Genomic DNA, 10725 nt, shown 5'->3' with positions numbered 1-10725 from the left:
AAAAGTGTAGAAAAAAATCAGTATGTAGCGCTAGAAAAAAAATAAAAAAACAGTGGCAAAAACACAAGTGCTTCAAGAAATGGAAGGTGTATGAATAAAAAAATGCAAAAAGGAGAAGGCGGGTGTGTTGAACCTTATCTGGTTGCTTCTTGATTGTGTGGCATTCATCCATCGCCTCTTTTCCTTTTGATTTCTGCTTTACTTCATTGCCCATGATGATGCTTTTCTTGCGCCTCTTGTTTTCCACATCTTGATCCGGCATTCCCTTGATATCCCTGCAGCTTGCTCTAGTGACTCTCTTCGGCGAGAGGGCAGCATCACTAGCACGCTGTGTTTGTGTGGGCCCACCAGCACCACAACCTCCCAAATCTGATTTAGAAGCTGCTCTTGTATTTCTTCTCGGTGGAGATGGATGTCCCACAGTTTTAAGTTTCCGTTTCTTAGCCATGCTAAAAAAACAGGCACAAAAATTTGAGTTAGAGTATATAAAATGTATATTGACCCTAATGTGATACTATATATTGAGTATGTAACTTGGCGATACAGGGATGTCTGACTTGACACTAAAATCGACGCTATTTGCATGCAAAATTTCACACAACTTGACACTGAAAAATGACTGATGTCAAAATGACTCACTAGATTTCCCCATGTCGTGTAATTTGGTTCTATGGGGGCACCAGACATAGGAAACATACAAAAAATGGAATCTGAAAAACAACTGATTTGCTGCTGTTTCCATAAATTCGTAATGGAGAACAACTTCATTCGCCATGGCGTAAGCAGTGTTCCTGTGCTGCAAGGGGGTTCGAGTGGACGACGCAAATGGCGGCGGCAACGGGGAGCCCCGTCTACCTCTACAGCACGCCGCGGGTCCAGCAACTTCGCTGCATACCTGTACTGCAGGGGGTGTGCGGGTGGAGGCAGCAATGCGCGGCAACGGCACGGAGCCCCTTCTACCTCTACAACACGCCGTGGATCCTCCGCAAACTTTGCCACCTACCTTTACAGCTAGGGGGTGCGGGTGGACCCGCGGCGATGGCGGGCGGCAGGGCGAGCCCCCCTTCTACCTCGACAGCAAAGCCAACTACGGGTGGAGCAATAGCATGCGGTGCGGGGCCCCCTTCTACCTCCTGCGCCTCCTGCGCGAGCTCGGCTGCGGCACCATGGCGGGGGAGGGCAGGGCAGGGGTGAGATGGCGGGGGGGAGGGGGAGAGGATGGGGGTTGCAACTCACATTGAATCCGCAGCGGAGCAAGCGACCCAGATCCACTGCCGCCGCTCCTCGACGGAGCCACTGCTGCCGCTCCTCGCCGGTCCTCTGCCGCCACTCCTCGCCGGCCGGTCCTCTGCTGCCGCTCCTCGCCGGCGACCAGGACCCGCACGGCTGCTCTCGCCCCCCCCCCCCCCCCCCGGTCGCAGGAGGCAGCCGTTGGGGGTGTGCAGGTGGAGGCGGCGTTTGGGGGACGGGGAGATGAAAGCGGCGTGGGACGGTCAAAACAGGCCGAAAAAGGGAGCCTGGGCTCGCGTCGGCCTGCTGGGCTGCGAGGGTCGCGCGTTGGGTTGCTGGCGCCACCCGTCGCCGGATAGACTTTGCGAAGTAACTTATCCCTAACCAACAAACCCTATAGGGATGGCGGCACTACAGTACCGCGCCGCGCTACAGTACCTTGGCCCAAGTGGCCCTATAAGCCCAGCTGACTACCCGTGACACATACATTGGATTTCCAGCACAAAAATCGCTCAAAATGGAGATTCAAGCTATCAAAGGAGTACAAGGTGCAAACCCCACAATCTTCATCTGTTCTAGCAGATCTATGAAAAAATGGGGGAAGTAGGAGACAAAACAGAAACAAATAGCTGCAGACCCAACAAGGTTGCAACACAACAGACCCAACAAAATCAGTAGCCGAGGCCTTTATGCATTTACAACGCAAAACACATCATGATGTGGACCCTTTGCTGCTAGTAGTCATAAAGGATTCACCGCAGCCGCACTCCCCTTTGGAATTTGGGTTTATGAACACAAACTCGGACCTACAGCAGGATTATTTAGTTCATAACTGAAAACAGATAAGCAGGGTAAATAAAACAGTCACTAGGAGGAGTCATACTTCAGTGGATCATCAACATAGTCCATCTTGGTGCCAATAACATGCATTAATGCCTTGGGGTCGATAAGCACTTTAACCCCTTTCTCCTCGACAAGCTCATCAAACTTCCCCTTCTCATCTGAAATTAGATGATGCCCATTGAGCAAAATCAGATGAGAAGCTAGAACTTAGCATACATGGCCAGGCTTTTTATAGCAGTGATTAATGCTGATGCAATTGTAAAAAACAAGTCACTCTAGGATTCAAAATTTGTCCCAAAAAACAAGTCTCCTACCCTATTTAGAAAGTGCATGTGCATGTAAGAATCAATTAGTGCCAAATATAGATAATAAATAGGGGCAAACACGGTCATTTTACCTTCTTGTTAATTTGTCTCAGAATTCCTAGGATGACTTTTTTTTTGGAACGGAGGGAGTAGAAGGTAAGAAAACTAAGCATCGTATGGACACCATGGTCAGCATCTTATATGGAATTCTACATATTTGATGCAGGGGCAAGTATGCAGCAAGATATGTAACAAGTAGTATGCAACATGAACTTATTGAATTTGAGGGCATATCACTTTTTCTGTCATTTCCAAGCCCTCTAAAAAACTGTCTGAAATTTGTTGAAGTCAGGAGGTTCTTGGTATGAAAGTGAACCTATGACGAACAGGTACAGGAAGAAACAAGGAAAGCAGTAGTACCGGCGTAGTTGAGCGTGTATGAGAGGCCGTTGCAGCCTCGGGCTTTGACGCCGAGCCGCAGGTACGGCCGCTGCCTGAGGCTGAGGAGCTGCCGGATCCTGGACGCTGCGGCATCCGTCAGCGTGAGGGCCTGCCTCTGGATGGCCCTGTCGGCCACAGCCCTCAGCACAGAGGACAACATGGCTAACTAGCTGCGGCTTCCTCGGCAAACCCTCCTCCAAGAACAAGCAGCAAAAGCAAGGTCCTAACGGAATCACATATATAATAATGTTTTCCACTCAAACAGGTCAGAAAACATAATTTCTGGATAAGTTCAAGGCAACATTGATAGCACCATAACATGTTGATGTCAGCAATATTTCACCATAGGAAAACATGAGGGGAACATGCCATACGGGAAAACCAACTTTGATCACTCCACTTGCCTCCAATATTCCAATCACAAGCATTAGGTACACTTTCCATCACAAAAATTAGGCGTACTAACAAATGAAACAGTACCACCAGACACCAGAGACAGAACGAACTTCAAATTATCCTGTTCTGACAAAGCCCAAATTTTCTGCGCTACCCAATTAAATTGATCTGCTTTTCTGGAAAAAAATTAAACTGATCTGACGCTGTGAACAGAAACTGAAACAAAATAACTGCACAACTCTAGGTATCACAAATCGTATTCACAAATCAACATAAACTTATTTCGCCAAATAGAAGGATCTGTGGGAGGAACGCCGATCGTGGACACACGCGAGAAGGGGTCCTCGCGGGGCTTCGCTGCACACCGGGAGGGGAAGCCTCAGGAGGGGCCTCAACCAAGTGGGTGGCCGCTGGGATGGATCTCCGCCGGAGGGGTAGACACTGCTAGGAGAAGCCACCGCCATCACCTGGATGTCGCGAGGGTGGGAGGGTGGAAGGGAAGGGGGATGCGGTAGGAAATGGAGAGGCCAAACTCGGACCGGGATAAGGTGGGATTGGCGCTCGTGTACCTTGCCGTGACGTGTTCCTCTTCTTCGAGGGATGACGAGGGCCCTGTTTGTTTGTTCCCGCTTATCTGGACCTCACTTTTCTGAGAAGCAAGATTTTGAGATAAGCCAGCTGTCTGGAGAATCGGCTGTCTAGATAGACTGGGTGTTTATCTGAGTTGAGTGGTAAAATGTATGAAGTGCCCTGAGGCTGATGATATCTCATTTTTTTACTATCTACTAGCAGAAGTCAATAATTCTTATGTTTTTTAGTATTTTGACTACATAATTAAATTACAATCAGATCAAATATAGGTTAATGTCGTAAATGTACCAAAAGATTTATGAGCACTAATTTCTAAATTCCGAGTACATAAACGATGGATAGAACTAAATCAAGAAACCATAGTGGTAAATGAATCCCATTTTGCCACAACATTTCCTGACTTTTCCATCTAAAAATACAGGGGCTATTATTCCAAAAATTTGTTCTAGAAACTACCAGTACCTCAAAGAGAAAAAAAAATCCTATACATATACCAGTAACCTACAACAATCCATCTAGTAGCAAAACATGCAAAACAATCCATCTATATAGCCAAACTAGTCAATCATCCACTACTTCAAACTAATAGCAAGAGGAGGGGGATACTTACAGCTCCTGAATGACAAAAGGGGAGGCAGCGGCGCACAGCAATGCAGAGGCAGCAGGGGCGGAGAGGGCAGGGCCTGCAGCAGGGAGAGGCAACGGGCTGCAGGGGCGGCGGGACAGGGCAGGGGGGTCACGGCGGCGGCAGACGGCAGGGGCGGCGCAGGGAGTGGCCAGGGGAGGCGCAGGGTGAGGGAACGGGCAGCAGGGGCCGCGGGACAGGGATGGGAGGGGTGCAGGGAGAGGGAACGGGCTGCAGCGGGGCGGGAGAGGGCAGGGGCGGCGGCGGCGCGGATGAGGGGGAGCGGCGGCACGGGGCGACGCGATTCAGGGCGGGCGGCGCACAGCACGGGAATCGGTGGAGGCGGTGCAGATCCTTGTCGGGGAGAGGATGGCAGGCGGCGGGTGCCAAGGGAGGTAGAGGCCGCGACCGGAGCGCGAGGAAGAGGCGCGGCGCAGGGCGGGGATCGGGAATGCGGGTAGAGCGATGTAAACTGATCCTATATATTACTGTTATATTTGCTTTTATATTTTTATTCGAATACAGATAGTGCTAGTTTTTATCAGATAAAATTGTAATAAATATTAACATTATAAAAATATAACTTTGTAGTATTCAAATACTGATTGATGAATGTCCGAAATCAGACACGAACGAATAAAAACTCTTCTTGACCAGATCGAATTCAAATAAAGTCGAAAAATATCCGTACGTCTCTAGATGCGGGAGAGGAAGCGAAGGGCAAGGACCTCTAAAAATAACCCAATTGTAAATCAATGCAAAGAAAGGAACAAAGTGGTTTGCATCATCATACCGTGAACAGTTGAAACTTATACATCATAAAGATGTCAAGGTTGTAAATTGAGTATATATTGTCCCATACATTGGATTTCCAGTACAAAAATCGCTCAAGATGGAGACTCAAGCTATCAAAGGAGTACGAGTGCAAGGTACAAACCCCACAATCTTTATCTGTTCTAGCAGATCTATGAAAAGATGGGGGAAGTAGGAGACAAAACAGAAACAGATAGCAGCATACGGTTTGCAATATCTAGGGAAGAACAGAACAATGAAGTATCTTTACGGGTTGTAAACGGTTCATAGCGGACCGAATGGCTCAGGAAGCGGCTCGAACCTGTGATCAAACACTGGGCTCTGGTCAGACTTGTCGTCCACGCTATGCAACCAACTCATGTTCTTGGTGTCCTCCTTCAGCAACATCGCCTCATATCGTGAATTGGCATATATATCCAGTTCACTCAAAACCTCTTTTGGTCCAGTACTTTCCCTATCAGGGGAACCAATTGAGCTCCCACCATTGTGTGAAAGAGCACTGCTAGAATCTCCAGAGAAGTGCCCATTGCTGCTGCCATTATCAGCGATACATCGGTCACCATTTGTGATAGAATGGCCTGGGTCTGATGCTCGAGCTGGTCGGCCCTTGGTAGTAGTAGAGCGAATGCTATGAGGAAAAAGAGATGCACCACGGATGCCACCCAAGTTTTGTCGAATGTCCTGTAATAAATATGAGTCAGTCCGTTTCTTCTAAGCAACAAAACTGTTACTTAAAATCACAACAACCTAAAAAGGAGCAAACTTACGAAACTCAAAGTAACAAGAGGAACTTACCAACAGCAGATCCAAGACGTAAAACTTACAAATTCATGGTTTTTTAAAAAAAATAACATCTTTCAAGAGATATCAAATTCTTTAAAGCATTCAAATTTACTATTTTAATTTTTAAATAGGCATAATATGAAAATTACTTTCAGTCAGTAACGTGATGGTTGCAATCTTAACTGAAAGCAGATGAGAACTACTTCTCTCCTTTTCTGATAAAGTGACAGGTAGAAACACATAAGACCTTGTTGAATTGAATTCAACATAAATATGAGGGGTGAACGTACCATGTGCCTGATAGCCATGTCAAGTGACTTCCTCGATATTGTCCTACCGAATCCATTGTCTGCTGCTGTGACAGACCGCGAGGTTCTAGTCGTTTGACCTTCCAAAAAAGATCTTTCGCTCTGCCTGCTTTGGTGTCCATTGGTAGATGTCTTTGATTGGGTATCAGAGAACTTACTTCGAGTGATAGCAGGCACAGACATCTTTTTTACAGGAGCTGTGGGAACTGGTTCAGCATTCAGGGTTGATCTGACCCCCAAAGACATACCTGGTCGTGCTCTACCAGCAGAGAGTGGTCTTTCTGGCAGTTTAGTCCTTAAGTTTGGTGGAGTTTCACTTGGGAAATCTGGAATATCTAGTGGGCGAACTGGAGCTCGTAGCCGTGTATTTGGGGAACTTGGACGGGATGATGGTGCTGACGAAGGTGCTGAACTCCGACCACTACTGGCTAAGGCTCTGCCATTAGAAGTCAAGTTATTGCTGCCAGAAATCCGCCCAACAGAAGGTGAGCGACCAACAGATGGCGTTGACGAACGCATGGTAAGCTGACGAGTGGGTGTGGATGACCGGGAGCTAGAACGGCTCGATGAAGGAACTGTACTTGATGAAGAACTGGTACGAGTTCTTGCAGGAATTTTACCAGAGAACGAGCTGGGACAACTCACTGCACTAGTTGTGTTTGAAGATGAAGTAGACAATATTCGAGACCGAGATGTTGGAGTTGATGATCTTGAGCTTTGTGCTGATGTGGGCTTGGGAGCCGTAGAGTTGGCCATAGAGCTAGACATAGAAGGATGATTTTTCACTGGAGTAGATGGACGAGTTTTAGTTGGTGTAGACGGACGGGCCTTGACAGGTGTAGAGGACCGTGTTGGCACTGGACGTGAAGATGGAACAGATGGCTTTGATGCAGTAATAGTGGCAGTCCGCTTGCTCGGGGTTGTAGGTCTTGAACTGACAGAGGAAATGTTTGCATTGAGGATTGATGATCTGTTGTTGCTAGACATAAGAGTAGATTGAACTGCCGGGTGGGAGACAGAATTACTTCGTGCTGGTCTAGTGGAAAATGTTGAACGTCTATTCTCTGGTTCAGAAGAGGAAAGCTGCAATGAACATATACAAAGCTATATTAACTATAATGATGATCCACCATGATATGAGCAGCTGTAGAGAAAGTTTCAAGAAACAAGTCATTGGCTGAGTATGTTCTCACAGTTAGCCTGAAGATGGTGTGATTATCAAGTTTGCCATTCTAAATTACATGATACTTAATTTTCGTTTCTCAAAAGAAAATTCCAGTATACTGTGGATGCAAATGTACTGCATGTTGTACAACTAACATCAGAGAGATGTGTGCAATAATTTAAGAGTTTTCAAATATGGGTATCAAATTATTAAGCAAGGCATAAGCATCGCGCTATGAGAAGAACAGCGATTTCTGCCAATTGCACAAATAATGATCATTTCTAAGGAAAGCTTTTCTGGCAATATTGACAAATCATCAAGATGTGATTTTTGAAAATAAAGAATGTACTATGTTGCAATACCCACGTCTACCATCCACTATAATTTAACAGGATGCCCAGATGAACAAGAATTTTATCGTCACTCTTATGCATACTATCTAAGACTGTCCAGAAGATGATTCTAGCAAATTCTTGAAGCTAGACACAAATTACTCTTAAATCCACCATAAAATATGAAATCCCAGTAGTTGAAATTCCTAGCTTTGCAGTTGTATATTCCATAAAGCATGCATAAAAGATCGTTACAAGCATGTGGCGATAATATAGACCAATAGAATAATATACTTGACACCGCAGGTAAATTTGATGCATGCAACTTGAATGTGGCAGTACATTGTTATTCCTTATGCAAACAAACCATTAATATGGCCTGAGAGAATTCAAATGCCACTGGTAATATAAAATATATATAGTCTTCACAGGGTATCTTGACACCTATATAAAGAATCAAGAAACATGTTGCATGTAGAAACATATGGCATCTAATAAAAGTAATTGTACCAACCTTCGAAGCTCTAATCGTCGAGTATGATCTGGTAACAGTACGTTTAGTCACAGTTGAGGATGGGTCTTTCTCAGCAGCATCTAATGCAGGAACACGGGGTGTTCCAGGGGGTGTCAGAAGCCTAAGGAATGCATTACATATGTTACATAAGATCAGGACAACATATGTAGTCAATCATGCACACATCACACATGCACCCGCACAGGAAATATCAGAAATCTTTAGCTGTGAAATGATGAGGTTCAAGCAAGCATAAATGGAAGTTAACTCCTAAATTTTGACCAACAAGGCAACAACACAACAATCCATTTTGGAACAATCTCATAAAATGGCATCCAAAGCAACCTTATTGTAGATCACTATTTTGTTATCGAACACGCAGGATACTGTACATCATTAAATTAAGGTAAGTGAAAAAACTGTCCAATTACTAGCCATTCTACAGCACAGGATAGTTTATTTTGCACACAAGCCATGGAAAATGTTGAGACTACGACCTAGAAACCACCTCACGCAGTTGCCCCTGCTACTGTAACAACCCGGCCTTGCCATAAAGCTCCTGCAATCGGTCTGGACCCATGGCTGCAGCACATTACCACTGTAACACTTCCTAATACAGGTGAAGCTGCCGTGTTCAATAAGGGCAATTGAAATGGTGGGATGGTTGCATGAAAGCAATACATATTTCAACTAAACATGTATTCAAATGATAAGTCAACCATAGTTCGATCAGTGTACTTTCGAAATTTCAGAACTACATGGGCAATGCGATCTTGTATAAATCAATGTATGTCATTTAATCAGCAATAAAGTAATTCTAATGTAAGATAATTTGAAGACATTGTGAAGTAGGAAAACCTATTTCTCATTCTATTCTAAGAAAAATTGTATACACGTAATGTCCAGAGCTTTGCTCTTCCCGGAACGAGCCCACACAGACACACCAACCATCAAGTTGCATGCTTATCTTTGCTCTTAGCACAACAAACCCTTCAGCCAGTCCAAATAAGGTCCCTACCGGGCAGGCCAACCTTGCCTAATGCCCAAAAGCAATCACAATCATCGGACCCAAAAATCCCAAACATGATTTTGGGGAAATCCCCGAAGAAAATAAGGATAATCAGCACAAACTCGTCCGGGAGCGAATAGACCAACTCTCCAGACCGTTTGAGAACACCGCATTGCCACCCGTTGTCACCAAGTTCACAGTAATAACTATTCGAATGATTAATCAATCGCGTGCCGCACGAAATCATCCCCAAAATAGGAAATCGGATCACCAAAAAACGAGAGAAATCATTCAATCACCAGTCGTAGTCGTTCTTCCCGATCTCCGTGTCCAGCAGGTCCTCCATGTCGGGCCCCCCGCCACAGACAAAAAAAACCGCCACTACTAGATCAACACCCGCAACTGCAAAAGGGGAAAATAAAACCACGGCTCATAAACCCAGACGCTAACGATAGAACCCAGCGGTTGCGGTTACGGTCCAGCACTCACCCGGGCGATTGGGCGAGAGGGGATCCTTCGGCGCGGCGGCCGGAGACTGCACGGGCCCTGAGAGATTTGAATCGGCGTAAGGGGAGAGCCTCGCACCCCCGCGCCGTGCTCTCCTTGCCCTCTCGCTCGCGGCGAGGCGCTGCGCGTGCGCGCGGGTTTGAGACCGCGGGGGAAGAGGAGGCGACTACGACGGGAGACGGGGCCAGGGCCCAGGGATGGATGCGTGTGCTTTGCTCCGCCGCAGTTTTACTTTTTTTTTTTTAGTTCTCGAGTCTTCCTTTCGTTTGATCTTTCGAATCGCCGGGCGGTAAAAATATTGGCGCCTGGTGAGTGTTTCTTTAGTCCATGTGGGCCCAGCAAGATCTGGTCCCAGCGGTCAGTGGATTTTGGCTGATCGAGGCACGGCGTGGTGGTAGCGAAAGGGCTGGTAATAAACTACTACGATCCTGCTTGTTTTCACTTATAATCCGCTTATTGGTGAAAGTAAGCGAGAATTCCATCCAAACGTCTTGATTATTTCTCGCTTATCTGGGAAGCTGCTTACCTGGGAATCGGGAGTACAAGGTTACACCGATTTCCTCCAACGCGGGGTCGAGGCCGCGTATCTGAGAATCGAGCAACAATTTCCTCGCATGCCCCGCCTCTACCCGTCTTCCGACCAGGGTTAAAAAAACCGGCCGAAACCGGTCCGGTAACCGCGGTTACCGGTCTAACCGGCCCGGACCGGTTCCGGTTCCGGCCGGTTTCAAACCGGCCCAAATTCAAATTTTAAATTTGAATTTCAAAATATGGGAAAATCTCAAAAAATTCTTAAAAATACTTCAAGTTGCGACGAATCTAATGGTGTCAAATTTTTTCAAATATTCGTTCATTTAGTATAC

General features: G+C 46.2%; 2 protein-coding genes across 7 annotated transcripts; both read right to left on the bottom strand.

Annotated features, from left to right (window-relative positions):
* Window positions 1-1723: 1723 nt before the first annotated feature.
* LOC120708480 (iron-sulfur assembly protein IscA-like 1, mitochondrial) lies at window positions 1724-4895 on the bottom strand. Of its 5 annotated transcripts, XM_039993761.1 has the most exons (5): window positions 4417-4895; window positions 3785-3864; window positions 2799-3042; window positions 2114-2231; window positions 1724-2036 (listed from the first exon to the last, which is right to left on the bottom strand). In XM_039993761.1, the coding sequence occupies exons 3-5, from the start codon at window positions 2977-2979 to the stop codon at window positions 1943-1945; spliced, it is 393 nt and encodes a 130-aa protein (XP_039849695.1). In that variant the 5' UTR covers window positions 2980-3042; window positions 3785-3864; window positions 4417-4895; the 3' UTR covers window positions 1724-1942. The 5 variants fall into 5 exon arrangements, with proteins under 5 accessions (XP_039849695.1, XP_039849692.1, XP_039849696.1 ...); XM_039993758.1 differs by having other exon boundaries at window positions 2799-3864; XM_039993762.1 differs by lacking the exon at window positions 3785-3864.
* A 303-nt stretch (window positions 4896-5198) lies between these two features.
* LOC120708479 (cell wall protein RBR3-like) lies at window positions 5199-10063 on the bottom strand. Of its 2 annotated transcripts, XM_039993757.1 has the most exons (6): window positions 9845-10063; window positions 9655-9757; window positions 8347-8467; window positions 7624-7635; window positions 6318-7286; window positions 5222-5925 (listed from the first exon to the last, which is right to left on the bottom strand). In XM_039993757.1, the coding sequence occupies exons 2-6, from the start codon at window positions 9699-9701 to the stop codon at window positions 5509-5511; spliced, it is 1566 nt and encodes a 521-aa protein (XP_039849691.1). In that variant the 5' UTR covers window positions 9702-9757; window positions 9845-10063; the 3' UTR covers window positions 5222-5508. The 2 variants fall into 2 exon arrangements, with proteins under 2 accessions (XP_039849690.1, XP_039849691.1); XM_039993756.1 differs by lacking the exon at window positions 7624-7635 and having other exon boundaries at window positions 5199-5925; window positions 6318-7418; window positions 9845-10062.
* Window positions 10064-10725: the final 662 nt, after the last annotated feature.

Source organism: Panicum virgatum, chromosome 5K (assembly GCF_016808335.1).
Source record: "Panicum virgatum strain AP13 chromosome 5K, P.virgatum_v5, whole genome shotgun sequence".
NCBI classification, from domain to species: Eukaryota; Viridiplantae; Streptophyta; class Magnoliopsida; order Poales; family Poaceae; genus Panicum; species Panicum virgatum.
This window is presented reverse-complemented; position numbering and strand designations above follow the sequence as displayed.